Source organism: Staurois parvus, unplaced genomic scaffold (assembly GCF_062004578.1).
Source record: "Staurois parvus isolate SC_StPar_1 unplaced genomic scaffold, SC_StPar_1.0 ptg001363l, whole genome shotgun sequence".
NCBI lineage: Eukaryota > Metazoa > Chordata > Amphibia > Anura > Ranidae > Staurois > Staurois parvus.
In genome coordinates this window covers 258,026-282,725 of record NW_028319159.1, presented here as the reverse complement: position 1 = coordinate 282,725, position 24,700 = coordinate 258,026, and the positions used below count along the sequence as shown (strand labels likewise).

General features: G+C 44.7%; 1 protein-coding gene across 1 annotated transcript in view; it reads left to right on the top strand.

Moving 5' to 3' along the window:
* LOC149436390 (gonadotropin-releasing hormone II receptor-like) overlaps positions 1 to 24,700 on the top strand; it is a 97,210-nt gene that overhangs the window by 35,489 nt on the left and 37,021 nt on the right. The window contains exon 3 of the mRNA XM_089661666.1: positions 11,647 to 12,163. Coding sequence (XP_089517792.1) covers positions 11,654 to 12,163 — 510 coding nt within the window. The 5' untranslated portion in view covers positions 11,647 to 11,653. The remainder of the gene's footprint in view (positions 1 to 11,646; positions 12,164 to 24,700) is intronic.

Genomic DNA, 24,700 nt, shown 5'->3' with positions numbered 1-24,700 from the left:
CCATTAGATTCACTCCCATTAGATTCACACCCATTAGATTCACTCCCATTAGATTCACACCCATTAGATTCACTCCCATTAGATTCACTCCCATTAGATTCACACCCATTGGATTTACACCCATTAGATTCACTCCCATTAGATTCACTCCCATTAGATTCACACCCATTAGATTCACTCCCATTAGATTCACACCCATTAGATTCACTCCCATTAGATTCACTCCCATTAGATTCACACCCATTAGATTTACACCCATTAGATTTACACCCATTAGATTCACTCCCGTTAGATTCACTCCCGTTAGATTCACTCCCATTAGATTCACTCCCATTAGATTCACACCCATTAGATTCACTCCCATTAGATTCACACCCATTAGATTCACTCCCATTAGATTCACTCCCATTAGATTCACACCCATTAGATTTACACCCATTAGATTCACACCCATTAGATTTACATCCATTAGATTCACACCCATTAGATTTACACCCATTAGATTCACACCCATTAGATTCACTCCCATTAGATTCACTCCCATTAGATTCACTCCCATTAGATTCACTCCCATTAGATTGCACATAAACACAGAGATACAACCAGCTATTTCTTCACAATAACAAAAGGTAGTAATCAGGGGCGGACTGACCATTCGAGCAGTCAGGCACTGCCCGAGGGCCCGAGGTCAGTAGGGGGCCCCATGAGATGCCCCTGGTACCTTTTTCATAGGCTTTTTTGGGTTTGGGCGAGGACACAGGGGACCCATGATCCCCAATCGCCCGGGGGCCCCATGAGTTGTCGGTCCGCCCCTGGTAGGAATCTGCAACAAAATTTGTTACAATCCCTGCCATGGACATAGATCGCTCAGAGTGTTTTATTTTTTTCTCAACAAAACCAAATTTACTCTTTACCACCCAATTTTACAACTCTGACGTGTTTGTAAAACTGTACATATTGTCACAACTACTTGATCTAGATATATTTTTCAGGACAAATTCATTTGGTGGTTTATGTTATTGGATATCTCCTGATTTAGTTTTATTACAAAAAAAAAAAAACTGGCCAAAAATATTAGAAAATATAATTTTCTACAATTTAGATTTTTATGCCATTACCACAACCCACCACCAAAAAAAACCCAGCAAAATGAATTTTCCTACTCCTGCCGATCGCGGTGACGCCCCATACGTTCGCATTATTTGTTCTTGTACCCAGAAACAATAGTACACATTTTTTTTTTCAATTCCTTATCATTTTCAAAAAACATTCATCTATATCTATCCTTCTATGAAAGGAGCAGAAAGGGTGGGCATAGTTAGCACACTTGACAAGTGCCTGTGACAGGTCTAGTGACACATATTACCAGCAACAGCACCGGAAGATTACCACTGTGGGGGTACGGGGGTGCAGGGGATCAAAAATGTTAAATATGACATTCAGCATCAGCTCAAGGGACGTTCTCATTCAATGCTAGTACTGTCCCTTGTGCTGATGGCGAAAAAAAAACTTAAAGATGAACTCCAGTTATGTATTTAATTGCATAGTTACATTAGTCCACCTGGACATGGGTATAACGAATATATAAACCTCAAACAAGCGCTCCAGACCAGTCCTGGTTTCCCTTTAAGAGGGTCTTTATGCCAAGGGTGTGAAGGATCAGCCGAGCATGTGACAACCAGGGGCGGACTGATAACTCATGGGGCCTTGGGCAATAGGGGATCATGGGGCCCCTGTGTCCTCACCCACACTCAAACCAAACCCAAAAAAGCCTATGAAAGGCACCAGGGGCATCTCATGGGGCCCCCTACTGACCCCGGGCCCTTGGGCAATGCCCGAGTGCCCAAATGGTCAATCCGCCCCTGGTGACAACTGTGATTGGCTGATACAGTGGTCACATAACTGGATCATTAGCAGAGACACAAAGCTGTCTTTGATAGCCTTAGAAGCTGGAAATTATTGTAGTAGACACAGTAACGTCATGCTCTCCACCCCATCCAATCAGAGAACATTTTGCATTCATTGAGAAAATGCCAAGTGATCTCTGATTGGCGCCTGTGCCCAGCGGTTGAGCTCCTGTGCTCACAATGCAGCAAGGCAGCCACTTGGCACAGGACCTGGAAGCTAGTGGAGTAACGGCATCTATACAGTGATTTCCAGCTTCTAGAGGGATCCTAAGGGTATGGTATACACATAGTTACATTGATACAAGCTGGTCCAATTTAACTATGTAAGCATTTCCATCGTTTTTTTTTAGATGTTAATGCATACAAAAGTACAAAATGGAGCCAAATGGGCATACCTTGGCTCACTGTATACATATAAGAAAGAGAACAAAGACAACAAAACTTGTCTCTATGCGCACTCAGTTTAGTAACCAGGTAAAGTACACAGATTTCATGCCAGTATATCAGGAGCATATTCTTTTTAAGGGGCTGTGGGGATCAGGGCTGTCTCAATGCATGGGCACCTTTGGGCACTGCCCAGGGGCTTGGGGGCCCAATTATAATCTTGCATTGCATTATACTTGCCAACTGTCCCGGATTTGCTGGGACAGTCACGCTTTTTACTAAGCTGTCCCAGCAAATCCGGGACAGTTGGCAAGTATAATATAATGCAAGATTATATCCCAGAACCTGTACTGTGCCCTCCTGATCCCAGTATTGTGCCCTCCACACTCCCCCCATCCCATCGGTAGATTGACCAGCCAGCGCTTCCACCGGCTGATCAAAGAGCTGAACAAAGACCAGATCAGCTTTGTTTGGCTCTATGATATAGTAACCTGAAAGTGATGACCTTGGGCTCCGTTCACATACAGTATCTCATAGAAGTGAGTCCACCCCTCACATTTTTGTAAATATTTTATAACATCTTTTCATGTGACAACACTGAAGAAATGACACTTTGCTACGATGTAAAGTACTCACTTTTGTTGCCAGTGGTTTAGACATTAATGGTGGTGTGCAGGGGCGGACTGACCATTTGGAAACTCGGGCACTGCCCGAGGGCCCGGGGCAGTAGGGGCCCCATGAGATGCCCCTGGTACCTTTTTCATAGGCTTTTTTGAGTTTGGGCAAGGACACAGGGGCCCCATGTTCCTTACTGCCTGGGGGCCCCATGAGTTGTCAGTCTGCCCCTAGTGGTGTGTTGAGTTATTTTGAGGGGACAGCACATTTCCATGTTATACAAGCTGTACACTGACTACGTCACATTGTAGCAAAGTGTCATTTCTTCAGTGTTGTCACATGAAAAGAGAGAATCAAATATTTACAAAAAAGTCAGGGGTGGACTCACTTCTGGGAGATACTGTATATGCAGTTTGCGTTTGATGCTTTCTCCAGTGATTTTCACAGTTTGTTTTGTGTTTTTCTACATACGTTTTGATGCGTTTTTACTGAACTTTGCATTTTGTTCAGCTGTTTTTTGTTTTTTTTTGTTAAAATGGAATTTATTTTTGTTGCCGGACAGAATAAAAATGCAAAACGCCGCAAAAACAAACTGCCATGCATTTCAGCAGCTTCTCAATTGAACTCTATTGCAGCAAAAATGCTGCTTTTTGCTTTTAAAAAAGTCCCGACCCTTTCCAAAAACTCAGCAGCTCAAAAAAAGCGTAGATGTGAACGGGTTCCATAGGAAACCATGTTAAATGGACTTTAGTGCCTTTCTGCAAAAAGCACGAAAAAAAATGTTTAGGTGTGAACGGAGCTGTATATCACTTCTGGTTTACTCAGAAATAAATGGCGCCATTCTTAACCCCTTCACGCCGGCGCCTCCTGGCCCTTTAAGAGTTTCAGAAGCCAGGACGCGGGGCGGGGTTTAGGGTCATGTGACCACCGTGACGCGCCGTCGCGCCGGTCACATGATCGGGAAAGGTCCCGATCGAAAGAGGAGATCGGGACCTTTCTGTGAGTACAGGACATGTGTGCTGGGAGCGCGCACTCGGCACATATGTGCTTTTTTAATAGAAAGCAAATGTGCGCCCGCTCTGCGTCTAGGCCCAGACACTGGCAGGCCGCACATTTGCATTCGGCCGGCGTGAAGAGGTTAAAAAAGAACAGCATTTAATCACACGGATCTTGGTGTGATTAATGATTTTGTTTATTCGTTTTTTTCATAAGAAATTACAAGTCAGTACAGAGAAGATATACATCCATTCCCCCTGCATCCCATACAAACTGCAGCCCATTTGGGCCAGAACTGGTAATGTGCAAAATACAATGTTTCAATAAGAAAAATAAATATCTATTGATCATAACCAATGGGGTCCCTCAGGGACCTATAGATGGAAGATGTTCAAACCCAGGGAATGGAGAGAGGAGGCGAGTTAAAATACAAAGGGAAGAGTGAGAATAGAGATAGGAGAAGTGTGATTAATGATTTTAAGGGCACAAGAGAGATCTGAAGTCTTATTGAACCCAGATCTCTCTGAAAAGAGTACCTGTCACCAGAGGCGTCCCTAGGGTTGGTGTCACCCGGTGCGGTAACACTTGGTGACACCCCCTCCGACGATCCCCGCAGAATGGATCGGATCTGCGGATTGAGCATAATGGATAGGACTCCGATCCATTATGCTCAATCCGCAGATCTGATCCATCCTGCAGGGATCGTCGGCATTATTTACAACTTACCTTTTCATGGAGGGGGTGTCACCCTGTAAAGGTTGCATGCCGACGATCCCCGCAGGATAGTTCGGATCTGCGGATTGAACATAATGGATCGGAGTCCGATCCATTATGCTCCCTAATCCGCAAATCCCATCCATCCTGCGGGGATCGTCGGCATGCAACCTACAGTTGCAAGAAAAGTATGTGAACCCCTTGGGATTACGTGGAGTTTTGCATGAATTGGGCATAAAATGTGCTCTGAACGTCATCTAAGTCACAACAATAGAAGAACACAGTCTGCTGAACATAATACTACACAAACATTAGATGTTGCCATGGTTTAATTGCACATAACATGTAAACATTCACAGTGCAGGGAGGAAAAAGTGTGTGAGGCCCGAGCTTAATGACTTCTCCCAGAGCTAATTGGAGCCAGGAGTGAGCCAACCTTGACTCCAATAAGTGTGATTATATTGGATGTGTTGCTGACAGCTGTCCTGCCCTTAAAAAACACACACCTGTTTTGGGTTTACTGGTTTCAAGAAGCACTGTCTGATGTGAACCATGCCTCGCAGAAAAGAGCTCTCAGAAGACCTACGATCAAGAATTGTTGACTTGCATGAAGCTTCTGAAGACTTGCATGAAGTGTCCTCTCATGCAAAACTCCATGTAATCCCATGGGGTTCACATACTTTTTCTTGCACCTATATATGGGGTGACACTGGACCAGCTCTATGAAAAGGTAAGTTGTAAAGCAAGCCGACGATCCCCACAGGATGGATTGAATCCATCCTGCAGGGATTGTCGGCAGGTGCAGTGTCACCCCATGCGGTCAGTGTCACCTGGTGCGGGCCGCAGCCCCCGCACCTGCCTAGGGACGCCACTGCCTGTCACTGCCTATTGCTGTCACAGAGGATGTTTACATTCCAACCCATGTGAAAAGGACTTTAAGTTGTATTCAATGTTCCCATATGATCAAAGGAATTTCACCATCCACATTTGGATTACAAGATCAACATCAAGGAATAATATACATGCCGGATGAGTTTTGCGGTTTATTTGTTGAAATGCCCATGTGGATATCATTACATTGGAAAAACACTTCAAAAGGTCAATGATTGATTTGGGAGACATAAATACTCTATTAGAGATAAACCGGTGCAATTTGATAAAATGGTGCCATTTCCCAGGAATTAGCCGGTCATGGACAGGGTTCTGAGTGGCAAAGTAATAAAGGTAAAAATTAGGATACGCCATGTCTGCTAGAACATGGAGCATGTCCATTGTCTATTGATATACACAGGTATTTTTTTAATTCCATAGAACGAAAATATCTGGGGAGTTCAATCATTTAGGGCTGAGTATGGTATGAATGAGAAAACCATTGAGGATAAGTAGATCCTTTCAAGCAGACTATTACTTTTCATTAAAATCAGTGGAAAAAGAATCCTTCTTTCAGCTTTGCTTTTAAAAGGTTCAAATTTGGGACATCATTGTTCTCAAAGTGCTTGGTAATTGGAAGATATATTATTAGACGAGAACACTTACAGTAGATGTAAACCTAGTAAGCAATATAAGCTTTGACAAATGTATCTTTGATGTTTTCAAGTTTTTCTCAGTCTTTTTAACCACTTGCCACCCAGGCCAATTCTGACGTGTCTGTCATACATGTAAAAATAATATTTTTTTGGCTAGAAAATTACTTAGAACCCCCAAAGCAGAGTACCTAGAGAATAAAATGGTGGGGCAAATTTTTTATGTCACAATGTTTTATTTGCTCGGCAGTTTTTCAAGCACAAACCTTTTGGGAAAAAATAAAATTTCATGAATTTTAGTGCACAGAGCCACAATATAATAGCCAATTTTTGGTAAATTATAATAGATGAGTAAATAGATACCAAACATGTCATGCTTTAAAATTGCGCACACCGGTGAAACGGCACCAAACTACGGTACCTAAATCTTTCCATGGACAAGTCTTTATAAGCTTTTACAGGTTACCAGTTTAGAGTTACACAGGAGGTCTGGAGCTAAAATGATTGCTCTTGCTCTGACGTTCACATGTGTGGTGCGAACCCCGTGTGGGACTTGTGTTCGCATTTGCGTATGAGCATGGGGGGCGGGAGCGCTTTAAACGTTTTTATTTTATTATTTATTTAAAACTTTTTTTACACTGTCCCTTTAATTTTTGTTTTATAAACGTTATTACTATCACAATGGATGGACAACACCCCCTGTGATAGCATGGGCTGTGACAAGTTTGGAGACACCTTTTTATGGAGAGATCAGGGGTGTATGAGACCCCATATCTCTCATCAGTTTGAGCAGATGCTTGTACAAGCCTGTAAGAGATTGCAAACACTAAACCTAAACCGGAAGTGACATAATCCTCCTCTCTCCTGAAACTGGAAGTGACATAATCCTCGTCTCTCCTGAAACTGGAAGTGACATAATCCTCGTCTCTCCTGAAACCGGAAGTGACATAATCCTCATCTCTCCTAGCTTCTGATCTCACAGAGAGAGAGAAACAACATCAGTTCCACTTTCTCTGTTCAGTCCATGTGATGCCACCAATCAAAGGCGGCAGGGGAGAAGGGGTACCCCTTTCTGCCACCTGTAGAAGTGATCGAGTGGCTCTATAGCCACTTGAATCACTTCTACTGTAAATAAAATTGCCGGCTGAAAATGTTGATACTTGATGCCTGAGCAGGTAAAAGACATAAGCACCAGGGATGCATCACACTGAAGGTACCGTAAGTCATGTCCCTTATGCTTAGTTTGTGCTTTGATTTTTGTAGCTATATGTAGGCTTTACTTTTTTGGTAGGTAAACACATTAGAAATGCACCAAAAAACATACATTATCGTAAGTGTATTTTGCTTGTTTATGATTTGCCGACACCATGTTCAATTTAATTTGTATTATTACAGATATTTATATAGCGCCAGTAATTTATGTATTGTACATTCACGTCAGTCCCTGCTCACAAGGAGCTTAAAATTTAAAGTCCCTATCTCACATACATACACATACTATGACCAAATTAGACAGGAGCCAATTAACCTACTAGCATGTCTTTGTAGTGTGGGAGATTTCCCTGTTTGGCCCCTTTCACATGAACGTTCCGATCCCAATAGTTACCTGGTTGGGATCTGAATCAAAATCCCAACCAAGGACTAACCACATTAATCCCAACCAAGGGTTAACCACCAAAATCCCAACCAAGGCCTAACCACCTAACCACTAAAATCCCAACCAAGTGTTAACCACCAAAACCCCAACCAAGGCCTAACCACCTAACCACTAAAATCCCAACCAAGTGTTAACCACCAAAACCCCAACCAAGGGCTAACCCCAAAATCCCTACCAAAGGTTGTAATGGAACCAACCCCAGACTGCACTAGGGTACTTCCATTAGAGTACCGCTTCCCCGTCCGAACACTGACAACAGACACCACAGCTGACCACACAAGACCAGACGACACACAGGTGTTCAAACTTCACACCAGCAGACAGTCCCATCAGGAGGGAGGGCTGCTGAAGACACCCCCCGCCCTCACTAAGCTAATACACATAAACACATACATCCCATGATAGTTTGCTCCCAAGCAAGACAAACAATAGAACAATGGGATGCAACCACATGGCATTAAACAATCAACAACCCCCCACCCCACCTATACATGTCTACCCAATATTAGGACAGATCACCCTGTACCCCTAACAGGCACAGGGTGACTTACACATAATAGGGATATGGGGAGCTGAGACAGGGGTCTCCCCACCTCTCTGAAGTGCGCTGGGTTCCATGGGCCCCCCACCCAAAGAGTCTCCCATCACATATCTCCCCTTTCGGCTTTAGACTAACGCAGGAGGAGACCCCAAACAGGTTTACTCCGAAGTTATCTGTACTTCCAGTCCCTCATTGCCACCACCCACACAGTACCCCAAGCAAATTGTCCCACACAAAGCATTACTTACCCAGCCAACCTCTGCCTCTTTCGTAGAACATACCCGCCGCTAGGGAGAAGTACGGGCTGGTCCTTCTCCCTGAAGTCCTCTCAGCTGCTGGAGAGAAGACAGGGTGGCTGGGCCGACTGACCAGCAACCCTGGGGTAGCCAGGTGGTGACTGTAGTCTCATCCACTTTGACTTGATGGACATCCCCCAGTGTTCGGAAAGTAAGGCTGACATCCTCCTATCCCAATGCCAGACCCTTTTCTGGGGTTGTGTCAGTGGAGACCGAAGTCCCATCCACGGACATCAGCTCAAGCTGCAGTTGTGAGGTGCCGATTATATCCTCTTCCTGTAGCTCCTGCAGTGCTGATTGTTATGGGCAGAGGTCAACAACGCCATGCCCTGATGCCAGCTCTTCTGCTGGAGGCACACCGGCTGGTTCCTCCTCAACAGAAAAGTCAATCAAATCCCCAGTCTCTGGAACTGGTGTCTGGGGATAGGGGTTCACCATCTCCTGTCCGTGGAACCCAGAAGATGTTACCAGTGCTGGGCAGAGTTCAGCAATGTTTGGCCCTGTTGCCAGCTCTTCTGCTGGAGGCTCACCAGGTTGTTTTTCCTCAGTAGAGAAGTCTATCAAATCCCCAGTCTCTGGAACTGGTGTCTGGGGCTAGGGGTTCACTATCTCCTGTTCGTGGAACCCAGAAGATGTTACCAGCGCTGGGCAGCGGCTAGTAGAGCTCTGCCCTTTTGTCAGCACTACAGGTTTGGGGACAGCAATCTCTGGAATTTCCACTGCTGATTCTTGGGCATGCTGCTGAACATGTTTTAGCAGTTGCCTGTATGCCCTTTCCAGATGCTGTTCTTTCATCAGCAGGTATTCCAGATCTGGTTCAAGCTCTGAGACCCTTGTGAGGCTGAACATAACCTCTGTCTTCCCACAGGTCCTCAAGGGTAGGTTCTCCTTCATCGCCAAACACAAAATGATCTGTAAGGCTCTCCCACAGCAATCCAGGGCCACTAAAGTCCTATCCCTCCGGAGAGCATTCTGTTATCACCCCTAAATATTTCTCTGTGTACCATTGCAGAGCCCGATATCGGTTGTCCAGCTCTATCTCCTGCTGGACCAGCTTGTCCAACTCAGTCACCCATTGCTCCTGAGGTCGCTCTCCCAGGAATGGCATCCGTAACTTCCGTTGGTCCCTGGCCCATTCCCCTGGGGTTGGATAGTACTTGTCCTTGTACATACCAGCAACCTGGAGGGCTCCACTCAAAAGCACCACCCAAATCCGCTGCCTGAGCTCCAGGTACTCATCCGCAGACACAGTCCTGGGGTATGTTGTAAGAACGATCTGCAGCAGCCCCAGGAACTCTGATGCCATGTCCATATCTCCACTGGGATGACCAACATCTACTTTTCTGATCTTGAATCCTGGTGGTGGTTTGAACGTGTTCACAGCTTGGAAGCACAATCCCACTGCTACCATCAATGTAACAGAACCGACCCCAACTGCACTTGTGTATTTCCGGCAAACTCCCGCTTTCCTGTCCGAACACTGACAACAGACGCCACTGCTGACCGTACACCATAGAAGACGAGACGACACACAGGTATTCAAACTTCACACCAGCAGGCAGTCCCATCAGGAGGGAGGGCTGCTGGAGACAACTAAGCCTCCCCCCCCAACTTAGCTAATATACATAAACACATACATCCCATGATAGTTTGCTCCCAAGCAAGACAAACAATAGAACAATGGGATGCAACCGCATGGCATTAAACAATCAACAACCCCCCACCCCACCTATACATGCCTACCCAATGTTAGGACAGATCACCCTGTACCCCTAACAGGCACAGGGTGACTTACACATAATAGGGATATGGGGAGCTGAGACAGGGGTCTCCCCACCTCTCCGAAGTGCGCTGGGTTCCATGGGCCCCCCACCCAAAGTGACTCCTGTCACAAAGGTTAACCACCATAATTCCAACCAAGGGCTAACCATCAAAATTCCAACTAAGGGCTAACCGCCTAAATCCTAACCAAGACCTAACCACTAAGCCACTGTGCTGCCATGGACATGAGCTCACATAGTGCTGCCACCAGCATCAGTGCTAACCACCAAAATCTCAAGCAAGAGCTGACCACCAAAATCCCAACCAACCAACCTAAATCACAGCCAAGGGCTAACCACCTCAATCTCAATGAAGAACTAACCAAAAAAAACGCAGCCAAGGGCTAACCACCAAAATCCCAACCAAAGGCTAACCACCAAAATCCCTACCAAAGGGTAACCACCAGAATCCCAACCAAGGGCTAACCACCAAAATCCCAACCAAGAGCTAACCACCAAAATCCCAACAAAGGGCTAACCTCCAAAATCCCAACCAAGGCCTAACCATTAAGTCACTGTGCTGTCATGGACATGACCCCCATAGTCCTGCCACCTGCGTCAGAGCTAACCACCAAAATCCCACCAAGGGCTAACCACCAAAATCCCAACAAAGGGCTAACCTCCAAAATCCCAACAAGGGGCTAACCACCAAAATTCCAACAAAGGGCTAACCTCCAAAATCCCAACAAGGCTTAACCACCTAAATCCCAACTAAGAGCTAACCACCAAAATCCCAACTAAGAGCTAACCACCAAAATCCCAACCAAGGGCTAACCACCAAAATCCCAATCATGGGCGAACCACTAAGCCACTGTGCTACCATGGACATGAACCCACATAGTGCTGCCACCAGCATCATCGGTCCCTGGGCAGTTTACTATATGAACTGATAAATTACTACAATATTAAAACCACTGGGGCAAGGTGGGATTCTTGGTGGCCCATTCTCCTGTCTCTGCAATCATTGGGTACATGATTTAACTCTGATGGCGTCAAATTAACAAATAAGCATTGGGTGAACTTATTCTTTTATAGTCCTCAAAAATGTTGGTTGATTCCGCCATTTATGATGTCATTAAAAGTGTTTGAGGACCACAAATAATTTTATAAAAAGAAAATAAATAATGAAGTCTGACCTTACTACAAGTCAAATTATTCTAAATGTTTCTTTTTTTTTCTGTATATGTTTTTAGACTAAACATGGCGATGCAGCCAGCTATCGTGAATCAAAGCCATCTGGTAGTGTCTGATGCCAACGTCTCAGCTTTGGGATTCCCAGGCCCCTGGAGAGAACCTACATTCACAGCAGCTGCTAAAGTTCGTGTAGGTGTCACCTGCTGCTTCTTCCTGATAGCGTCGTGCAGCAACGTGGCTGTTCTGTGCAGCATCAGTGGTAAAAGATGTAAGTCTCACCTCCGGATTCTCATCCTCAGCCTCTCCGTGGCCGACTTGCTGGTGACTCTCTTGGTCATGCCGCTGGATGCCATGTGGAATATAATGATTCAGTGGTATGCAGATGAACTTTCCTGCAAGATCCTTAATTTTGGAAAGTTGTTTGCCATGTATTCTGCAGCATTAGTTCTGGTGGTAATCAGTCTGGACCGCCACTGGGCAATCTTGTACCCCCTCAGCTTCACCAGCGCTGGACAACGCAACCGTATCATGCTATGGACAGCTTGGATCGGCAGTCTGCTACTGGCATCACCCCAGGTAGAGGTCAATGATTTGTTAATACATTAAAATTTACCGGTATAATTTAAAGAGGAATTCTGTGTCCCCATTATGGAGGTTTCCCCTAATTTGTCATGTGGCCACCAGAACTGGAGTTCTACCCTACTCTTTCCAAAATTTTCAAAAATCTGAACTCCAGGTTAATTAGTTACATCAGTCCAGCTTGGATATCTCATACATGTAGGACAGCTACGGAAGTAGAGAATCACTGTAGCAGTTGCTAGCTACTATAATGATCGCTGAGGTCTTCCAGGTCCTATTCTGTTACTGCCCTGCCTCTCCACCTCATCCATTCAAAGAACGCCTTGTATTCATTGAAAAAATACAAGGTATTCTGTGAATGGCAGCTGTGACAAGTGAGTAAGCCCTATGGTTACTAGAAGAGGAGCCGCTCAGCACAGGACCTGGAAAAAATATACCTGTAGTTAGGGCTCATGTACAGAAAAACTTTTCTGAATGGTGGAAACTGACTGCTAGAAAACATAGGTTAAAAACGTCAGTTTAGTCGCGTTTACCTACCGCGTTTATGCGCGTTTAGCCACGGTTATGCACGTTTGCGTTTAGAAGCATCTTTAAAAGATAATCTCAGGAGACCCTCCTAAATACCCAGAATGCACTGAAAAATAGTAAATAATTAACCATTTCTGACATTTTGTGAGAAATAGAGAGAGCAGAAGCAGAGAGAGCACTACTTTCTGATGGGTGTTGTAATTGTAGCAAAAGTGGCTTGTGAAGCGTTCTCGGCGCTGTGGGAGGAGCTACATAGTGCTTTAATGCCTGTAATGCCTCGGATGCATTCTGGAGTGCTCACAACACTCCTTGTGCTCTTTTGGTGTGTTCCAGTACAGTTCTGTGCAGAAATAATGCAGCGCATTCTACCATTTATTCTTGCACACGAAACCTGCAACTGACTGCGCTGGTGTACCGGGTCCATTTGAATACATGGAAAACGCTGTGCATGCATTTTTGATGAAGAAAGTTGTGGATGAAGGTTACTATAGAGGGCCGGCTGATGACAGTTGTGGGCTGCAGTCAGGTGTTGTAGAGGTGAATTGACAGGTGACTTTCAGACAGGGTGCAGAGATGAGCCACAGATGGTGCATGGATTGAGTTGCGGACAGGGGGTGCAGAGGAAAACTGTGGCTGGGGGGTGCAGAGGAAAACTGTGGATGGGGGGTGCAGAGGTGAGCTGTAGCTGGGGGGTGCAGAGGTGAGCTGTGGCTGGGGGGTGCAGAGGTGAGCAGTGGCTGGGGGGTGCAGAGGTGAGCTGTGGCTGGGGGGTGCAGAGGTGAGCTGTGGCTGGGGGGTGCAGAGGCGAGCTGTGGCTGGGGGGTGCAGAGGTGAGCTGTGGCTGGGGGGTGCAGAGGCGAGTTGTGGCTGGGGGATGCAGAGGTGATCTGTGCTTGGAGGGGTGCAGAGGTGAGCTGTGGCTGGGGGGTGCAGAGGCAAGCTGTGGCTGGAGGGGTGCAGAGCTGAGCTGTGGCTGGGGGGTACAGAGGTGAGCTGTGGTTGGGGGGTGCTGAGGTGAGCTGTGGCTGGGGAGGTGTAGAGGTGGGGGTGCAGAGGTGAGCTGTGGCTGGGGGTGCAGAGGCGAGCTGTATCTGGAGGGGTGCAGAGCTGAGTTGTGGCTGGGGGGTGCAGAGGCAAGCTGTATCTGGAGGGGTTCAGAGCTGAGTTGTGGCTGGGGGGTGCAGAGGCAAAATGTATCTGGAGGGGTGCAGAGCTGAGTTGTGGCTGGGGGGGTGCAGAGGTGAGCTGTGGCTGGAGGGATGTAGAGCTGAGCTGTGGCTGGGGGGTGCAGAGCTGAGCTGTGGCTGGGGGGTGCAGAGCTGAGCTGTGGCTGGGGGGTGCACAGCCGAGCTGTGGCTTGAGGGGTGCAGAGGTGAGCTTTGGCTGGGGGGTGCAGAGCTGAGCTGTGGATGGGGGGTGCAGAGGTGAGCTGTGGCTGGGGGGTGCAGAGGTGAGCTGTGGCTGGGGGGTGCAGAGGTGAGCTGTGACTGGGGGGGTGCACAGGTGAGCTGTGACTGGGGGGGTGCAGAGGCGAGCTGTGGCTAGGGGGGTACAGAGTAAAGCTGTGGCCAGGGGGTGCAGAGCTGAGCTGTGGCCGGGGGGTGCAGAGCTGAGCTGTTGCTGGGGGGTGCAGAGCTGAGCTGTGGCAGGGGGGTGAAGATGTGGGTTGCAACCCCCCAGCCGCTGCTCAGCTCTGCACCCCCCAGCAACAGCTCAGCTCTGCACCCCCAGCCACAGCTCAGCTCTGCACCCCCCAGCCACAGCTCAGCTCTGCACCCCCCAGCCACAGCTCAGCTCTGCACCCCCCAGCCACAGCTCAGCTCTGCACCCTTTCTGCAACTCACCTGTAAATTTACCTCTGCAACACCTGACTGCAGCTATACACATCCCCCCTCCCCCCCCCACTGCCCTCATATGGTTAGCTAGCTTTGCAGAACACAGCTGTCAACAGCCGGCCCCTCTCTATAGTAATTCCCGTTTTGGGTCCTATCTTCCAAACGCACTCACACAGCCTCTTCCCCACTGGCCAGCGATCACCCCTGGGGCATCGGCTTCCCTGCAATAGGCTGCAGGATGAGATGCCCCGCCCCTAAACACACTGCACACTGCGCTCACAGATAACTGTCCCTTCCCTGTTCCGCAGTGAGTACAGAGGTAGGGAGGTTCTGTGGGCGCGGATCGTCACTTACAAGAAGGACTGTCACTTGCAAACACAAAAGCCACACATCTGTGTTGATAAGAGACAGTAGACATTGGTGTGCACAGGGCCAGCACCAGAGGTGGCGCAACGGCGTTGCGCCACGTCTCAGCTGAAAAAATCTAGGTCACAACTAGGTCTTATTTTCGGGGTCGGTCTTATACTTCAGCAATTCCCAAAAATAGTACTAGGTCTTATTTTCGGGGAAACAGGGTATATATATGTGTGTGTGTGAGATTTCGCTTTTCCAGGCAGGGGGGGTCACGCGCTCTCATTGGCTCCCTGACATGCCAATCACCAGGTCCCATGCCTGTTATGAAGTACGTTGGACTGTCTACTCTGCAAAAAGGGGTCATTTGGGGGATATCTGTACCATCCTGACATTTGGGGGATATCTGTACTGTCCTGACATTTGGGGGATATCTGTCCTGTTCTGACATTTGGGGGATATCTGTACTGTCCTGACATTTGGGGGATATCTGTCCTGTTCTGACATTTGGGGGATATCTGTACTGTCCTGACATTTGGGGGATATCTGTCCTGTTCTGACATTTGGGGGATATCTGTACTGTCCTGACATTTGGGGGATATCTGTACTGTTCTGACATTTGGGGGATATCTGTCTTGTTCTGACATTTGGGGGATATCTGTCTTGTTCTGACATTTGGGGGATATCTGTACTGTTCTGACATTTGGGGGATATCTGTACTGTTCTGACATTTGGGGGGATATCTGTACTGTTCTGACATTCTTGGACCTCAAGAAATTAGATTGGCTGTCAGTACAGGATTGATCAATATTCAGATCTATCCCATAGTTTGTGAACTCTATAACTTTCCTACAAACTAAATAATACATCCTAATTTGGGTTATTTTCACCAAAGACATGTAGCAGAATACATCTCGGCCTAAATTTATGAAGAACAATTATTTATTTGTAAACTTTTATAACAGAAACAAAGAAAAACGTGGGTTTTTTTTCAAAATTTTTGGTCTTTTTTTGTTAATTTAGCAAAAAATAAAAATCCCGGCGGTGATTAAATACCACCAAAAGAAAGCTCTAGTTGTGTGAAGAAAATGATAAAATTTTAGTTTGTGTACAGTGTTGTATGACCGCGCAATTGTCATTCAAAGTGTGAGAGCGCTGAAACCGGAAAACTGGCCTGGGCAGGAAGGGGGAAAATTGCCCGGTATTGAAATGGTTAATCACCACGGAGTTTTTTATTTTCTGCTAATTAAAAAAATAGAGCCCTGAAACTTTTGAAAAAAAAAAACACTTTTCTTCATTTCTGTTATAAATGTTTGCAAGTAAATAATATTTCTTCATAAATTTAGGTCAAAATGTATTCTGCTACATTTGTTTGGTGAAAATAATAATAATAATTGAATTTGTATTTTTTTCAAATGTTTCTATTATTATTTTTTTCTTTTATTACATTTTTTCTTTTTTTTTACTATTTTATTTTTCAGCGCACCATACCATAGTAACATTGAACTACTCTGGGCAAGTGATCAGGTTTTTTTTTTTTTATAACACATTATGATTGCTAATACCGATGTATTTCATTGATATTTGCAATCATTGTTACTGAATGAAACTGATTCATTCAGTCTTTTGTTGTGATTAGGCAAAGCTGATCACATGATACAGATGGGTTGTGATTGGCCCTGTCTGTATCATGTGACTGCCTTGATCAGTCACAGCTTACAACATAATTGTATACAATGGATGGCATGGCAGGAAGCCATCCATTGTATACAATAGACATGTCATCTGCTGTGATTGGTCACAGCGGTCACATGACACTGGACACAGCCGATGACAGATCAGGCCACTGCGCGGTCCCACGGCCGCATGACCCACGGCCGCATGAGTGGCTCGTTTTGACAGAACATCATATGACGCCCAGTCACAACGGCGAGTGTCCCGTCCGGCTGTCAATCTGCTATAGGCCGGGCGGGAAGGTGTTAACATGATATCCTATGGGACAAGTTCACATCCAGGAGCGGACTGACCATTTGAGCACTCGGGCACTGCCCGAGGGCCCGGGGTCAGTAGGGGGCCCCATGAGATGCCCCTGGTACCTTTTTTATAGGGTTTTTGAGTGTGGGCAAGGACACAGGGGCCCCATGATCCCCTATTGCCCAGGGGCCCCATGAGTTGTCAGTCCACCCCTGTTCACATCTCCGCATTTTCACCTGGTGCGTTTTTTGGAAAGAGTCAGCGACTTTTTTAAACGCAAAACGTTGCCTTTTTGGTTCAATAGACTTCAATGAAGACGCTGCAGAAATACATGTAGTGCATATTTGATGTGTTGTTCACGTGTCTTTGATGTGGTTTTTATGCATTTCACGTTTTAATCACTGTCACACCTTGAATGACAATTGCGCGGTCATGCAACACTGTAACCATATGAAATTGTTATCATTTGTTTCACACAAATAGAGCTTTCTTTTGGTAGTATTTAATCACCACTGAGTTTGTTTAAATTTTTTGCTAAATGAAACAAAAAACAAACACAAAACCTTGCTTTTTTGGTTCAATAGACTTCAATAGAAACTCTGCAGAAATGCATGTAGTGCATATATGATGCAGTCTTGATGTGTCTTTGATATGGTTTTTATGCATTTCATGTTTTAATCTGCCCAGCAACAAGTTGGAAACAAAAACCACATGAAATGTGTGCAAAAATGCAAAACGCACCAAATGGATCAAACGCAAACTGCATAGACAGGAAATGTTTCACTGGTTGGATCGCTAGAATTTTTTTTTCACTGTAAAGAGCATCTCAGATTAATTCTGCATTAGATACCTAAAAATACAAACCTGAATCATGAAGTAGTCAGCGTTCTGCTTTTTCCGCACCAAGTCTGCGCACAGCCTTATGTTTTCATTTAATAATCCCTGAGCGCCACTAATATTCAGCAATAAGTCCATGTAAAAGGAAAGTCTCCATAGACTGCAGACTAAAACTGCACCGCTTGCTTCAATTACAGCCACTAAAGTCTAATTTTTCTTCTATACATATCATTGAATTGCTTCCTGTCCAGTCCGTACGTAAACGGCCAGACGGGATGTGTGCCAATGTGATTGGACGCTTGTGAATGTCCTCCTGCATCAGAGGCTCGTACACAGCTCACGGAGCACGCACTTGGGAGCCCCATGATCGGCATGATCCCGGGACACAGCGGATCGCATTATATCCCTCTGATTATGTGGTCTTGTACCATGTGATTGCTGTGTCTAATCACAGTAATCACATGGTGAAAAATAAAAAAATTAAAGTAAATATCGGTTCTCTCACACAGATCAGCTGTGAAAGCAGAGAGAACAGTTGCTGCAGCCTGTTACAGTGCATGTACACTCACAGACTGAAGTGCCAGCCATCCCAGTGTCCCTGATCACTGCACCTAGTATAACAACACAATCACCAGCTTAATAATGGCAGCAATGCCAAGCTGCGGGTTCTAAGGCGAGCAAAATCCTCTCTTGTATTAGGAGAGGTATAGACTCCAGAGAGAGAGAGATCATATTACTCCGGTACAAATCATTAGTAAGACCTCATCTGGAATATGCAGTTCAGTTTTGGGCACTAATTCACAAAAAGAACATTGGGGAACTGGAGAAAGTACAGAGAAGGGCAACCAAACTGATAAGAGACATGGAGGAGATCAGCTATGAGGAAAGATTAGAGGAACTGAATTTATTCTCTCTTGAGAAGAGGAGATTAAGGGGGGATATGATCTCCATGTATAATACATAAGGGGGGGTATGATCTCCATGTATAATACATAAGGGGGGATATGATCTCCATGTATAATACATAAGGGGGGATATGATCTCCATGTATAATACATAAGGGGGGATATGATCTCCATGTATAACACATAAGGGGGGATATGATCACCATGTATAATACATAAGGAGGGGATATGATCTCCATGTATAATACATAAGGGGGATATGATCTCCATGTATAATACATAAGGGGGGATATGATCACCATGTATAATATATAAGGGGGATATGATCTCCATGTATAATACATAAGGGGGGGATATGATCTCCATGTATAATACATAAGGGGGATATGATCTCCATGTATAATACATAAGGGGGGATATGATCTCCATGTATAATACATAAGGGGGGATATGATCTCCATGTATAATACATAAGGGGGGATATGATCTCTATATATAATACATAAGGGGGGATATGATCACCATGTATAATACATAAGGAGGGGATATGATCTCCATGTATAATACATAAGGGGGGATATGATCTCCATGTATAATAGGTAAGGGGGGATATGATCTCCATGTATAATACATAAGGGGGGATATGATCACCATGTATAATACATAAGGGGGGATATGATCTCCATGTATAATACATAATGGGGGATATGATCTCCATGTATAATACATAAGGGGGGATATGATCACCATGTATAATACATAAGGGGGGATATGATCTCCATGTATAATACATAAGGGGGGATATGATCTCCATGTATAATACATAAGGGGGGATATGATCTCCATGTATAATACATAAGGGGGATATGATCTCCATGTATAATACATAAGGGGGGATATGATCTCCATGTATAATACATAAGGGGGGGATATGATCTCCATGTATAATACATAAGGGGGATGTGATCTCCATGTATAATACATAAGGGGGGGTATGATCTCCATGTATAATACATAAGGGGGGATATGATCTCCATGTATAATACATAAGGGGGGATATGATCTCCATGTATAATACATAAGGGGGATATGATCTCCATGTATAATACATAAGGGGGGGATATGATCTCCATGTATAATACATAAGGGGGATATGATCTCCATGTATAATACATAAGGGGGGGATATGATCTCCATGTATAATACATAAGGGGGATATGATCACCATGTATAATACATAAGGGGGGGATATGATCACCATGTATAATACATAAGGGGGGATATGATCTCCATGTATAATACATAAGGGGGGATATGATCTCCATGTATAATAAATAAGGGGGATATGATCACCATGTATAATACATAAGGGGGGGATATGATCTCCATGTATAATACATAAGGGGGGATATGATCTCCATGTATAATACATAAGGGGGGATATGATCTCCATGTATAATACATAAGGGGGATATGATCTCCATGTATAATACATAAGGGGGGATATGATCTCCATGTATAATACATAAGGGGGGGATATGATCTCCATGTATAATACATAAGGGGGGATATTATCTCCATGTATAATACATAAGGGTGGATATGATCACCATGTATAGTACATAAGGGGGATATGATCTCCATGTATAATATATAAGGGGGGATATTTATCCACGCCTTCGTTATATCCCGCCTTGATTACTGCAACTCCCTCCTCTCTGGTCTACTGATACACAGGCTATCCCCCCTTCAGTCTATTATGAATGCTGCTGCTAGACTCATACACCTTACCAACCGATCAACGACTGCTGCCCCTCTCTACCAATCCCTCCACTGGCTTCCACTAACCCAAAGTATAAAATTCAAAATACTAACCACAGCTTACAAAGCCGTCCACAACACTGCCCCTAGCTACATCGCCAACCTCATCCACAGATACCGCCCAAATCACCCGCTCTGCTCCTCCCATGATATCCTCCTCTCTAGCTCCCTCATCACCTCCTCCCATGCTCGCCTCCAGGACTTCTCCAGAGCCTCTCCCATCCTCCGGAACTCCCTACCACAGCATGTCCGGTCAGCCCCCACCCTGTCTGCCTTTAGGCACTCTTTAAAAACTCACTTCTTCAGGGAAGCCTACCCCACCTCCACCTAAGAACTGTACTTGAATCACCTCCGCCAGATCATCCCCCGCAGCTATCACCTTTTGTACCACCTCCCCCTTCCTTTAGATTGTAAGCTCCACGAGCCGGGCCGTCCTATTCCTTCTGTACTGAAATGTATTGTAATTGTACTGTCTCCCTTATATTGTAAAGCGCTGAGCAAACTGTTGGCGCCATATAAATCCTGTATTATAATAATAATAATATGATCGCCATGTATAATACATAAGGGGGGATATGATCTCCATGTATAATACATAAGGGGGATATGATCTCCATGTATAATACATAAGGGGGGGATATGATCTCCATGTATAATACATAAGGGGGATATGATCTCCATGTATAATACATAAGGGGGGATATGATCTCCATGTATAATACATAAGGGGGGGATATGATCACCATGTATAATACATAAGGGGGGATATGATCACCATGTATAATACATAAGGGGGGATATGATCTCCATGTATAATACATAAGGGGGATATGATCACCATGTATAATACATAAGGGGGGATATGATCTCCATGTATAATACATAAGGGGGGATATGATCTCCATGTATAATACATAAGGGGGGATATGATCTCCATGTATAATACATAAGGGGGATATGATCTCCATGTATAATACATAAGGGGGATATGATCTCCATGTATAATACATAAGGGGGGATATGATCTCTATGTATAATACATAAGGGGGGATATGATTTCCATATATAATACATCAGTGGTTCATATAGTGAACTCGGTGTAGTTATTCCCCCTGAGGTCATCACAGAGGACAAGGGGGCGCTCTTTACGTCTTTATTAAATTTAATCTCCAAACACAGAAAGGTTTCTTCACAGTAAGAGCTGTGAAAATGTGGAATAGACTCCCTCAATAGTTGGTTCTGGCCAGCTCAGTGGATTGCTTTACAAAAAGTCCTGGATACTTTCTTGGATACACAGAATATAACTGGATATAACATTTATAGGTAAAGTTAATCCAGGGAATATCCGATTGCGTCTCGGGGGATCAGGAAGGAATGTTTTCCCTGCAGGAGCAAATTAGATCATACTTTGTTGTTTTTTTGCCTTCCTCTGGATCAACTGTGGGTATAGGATTATAACTTTTAATGGTTGAACTGGATGGACTTTTGTCTTTTTTTCAGCCAGACTAACTATGTAACTATGTAACCTTAAAATGCACATCTTTAGACCTTAAGATTATATCTATAGCATGATCTCCGTAGAAGCTGCTGGTAAGGATGGGTGTTCTGCTTTTTGCATTGGCCTATTTAAGAACTTCCACCCCTCTGACACACTAGGTTGAGTGTACAAAGCATGCAATGTCACAGAAAATCACTGAAAGTAATACTTAGTACCCAGCAGTAGTACTAGATCAAAAAGCAGTCACTGAACCAGTTAGTAAAGGCAAACCTAGTATACTGTCACCTGATATGGTTGGTAACATTGTAAGCAGAGAAATGGATTAACAATGGTAATACCACCATTTGGCATACAGAGTAATTTATAATAAGGACTAGACATAAGATAACACTTGGCACCAAAATGCATTAATGGTGATTATGCTAAGCCTAGACCGACTGGGTGAAAGAAAAGGGAGAAGGGAAAAGGAGGACATGTAGGATGGTTTTACAGGAAGGGCTGTCCTTTATGTTGTTTTTCTGCCGGCTATCGCCTGGGCCCTTTAAGATGCGTTGGTGCACTTAACAGTTTCAATAAATTAGCATCCAGTATTAGTACAGTAAAAGTGCAGCAAAGGTGCAGTATACATAATGTCCTGCCTCCAGTAACTTAGTCCCTGCTAGCAGTGTGAACAATGTGCAGTGCACTCTCACCAGTCCCTGTGAAATCTTACTGTAGAAAGAAGCCCCTTCTGGCTCTTCATAGAATGCCTCCTGTGATTAGTGCTGGGAAGAAGAGGGAGAGAGGATGCTCTGGTCTCCCTACAGCAATGGTTCAGATGCTGTTGCTGCAGTTTGTGCTGTGCTGCCTCAGGTGTCTCTGCTGGTCTTCCCTTTCAGCAGTTTGGTCAGTATATAGCAGATGTGCTCTCATTGGTTCCCTTGTGGCAAGAGAGAGAGCTCAGCTGAACAGTTTCAGAAAAGCTGCTCCACTGCTCCTCCTTGTCCCAGTGTTTCCTGGGAATTATAGTGCAAAGGGTCCATAAGCTCCACAATATGACTTACATCCTGGACTCCAAATCCCATGATCCTCAGCATTCTGCATAGGAATCCATAGACTTTTCTGGATATAGTTCTCCCTCTGCTGACTGGAGGGCATAGTGCAACACAACATTCAGCATAATAGCAGAAAGTGAAAGTAAACTGACTTTATACAGGGAAATATATCCTTCCCCAGGTACAAAGTACCGCTGATTACTCATACACACAAAAACATTATAATGTAAGTAAACCACACAGACACCTTTAACATACCCTTTAATAAAAAAAAAAATATGCAAAAATATGTCCCATAAATTATATCCGTCGTCACTCACATTGTCCAACAAAGAAGATCCTTGGCAAACAAAACAAATCTTGACCTCATCTACCCATCAAAAAAAAAAAGGCAACCACGCATGATGATCCAATCCTGACAAAATCTGCATTACAATTAGAAGCTCTGAAGCTGAATGTAAACAAGAGGGGGGGGTGGAGCTATCTGAAATTCTTGACCAAATATGGGCATGAACATATTTGTTCAATGACAGCTCCAAGAATGTCCACCAGTTTGTTTACAAGCCAATAGGTAGCAGGATAGTGGTTGCTAAAACATCAGCGACTGCTTGCATCTTAGTAACCAATGATGCTGTGTTACCTGCACACTGGAAGTATCAATTTATTAATGGCAATAATACCAATTATTATCCATAATATCATCCCTAGTAGTCAAGATATCAATACAGTTATAAAAACTGACATTATAGGAGGGTTTTCTAAAAATATCATAAACACTGCAGCCCTCCTATTTCACTCCCCTAAGCTTTTGATTAAGGGGGCGCTGGATAAGTATCTCCCTCTAAGGCAGCCTTTCTCAACCTTTTTACCCTAGAGGAACCCTTGAAATAATGTTCAGCTCTCAGGGACTTCTAGAAGCTTCTTCATACATGGAGGGAGGGAGGTCAGTTGGAGGAATAACTCATTTGCGGTGGTGGCCAGAATGTCAACCTCATGGTCTCTGCAAAGTGGCATTGGACCTGGAAATTTAAAGCCACCATCACATGGGAGGTCAGTTAGCCACAGCTTGAGGAACCCCTAGTCACCTCTGTAAGAACCCAAAGGTACCATGCAACCCTAGTCGAGAATGACTGTTCTAGAAGGTCCACAAAAAAACAGCTGCAGTTGGCAGCTGGAGCTCTCAATTTTCCATCAAAACTATTTGCAAATTCTGAATCATCTCTAAGCGCAAGTGCACATGCCAGAACTGGCCTCATGCTACACTGAACTGGATCTTCTATTTTCATCCAGTTCATTTTATGTGTGCTGTTGTTTATTTTTGGAAAATCTTTTTCTGTAAATATTTTGCATGCATCATTTTTTTGTTTTTCATTAACCCCCCTGGCGGTATTCCCGAGTGTAGCTCAGGGTAAAGTTTCAGCACCACAAGCGGTAACCCCGATCTACACTTGGGAATACACTGCAGCGTTGCTCCAGGATCCCTCCTGCACTTACCTTGTTCTGCGCTCCCGCAATATGTCCCCTGCAGTGTCCCCGGCAATGTCCTCCGGCCGATGCCAGCATCTGTCTTCCCTGCGAGCGTCGGAATGTACGGGGGACGGAACTGGTGAGAAATTTTAAAAGTGACATTCACTAAATACACTAAAATCACATAGTATAACACATAGTATAACATTACTGTATCCAACCATTTCACATACATTTTGTCCCGAGTGCTTTGTCCGGCGCCCTGCCTGCATTTTGACTGTTCT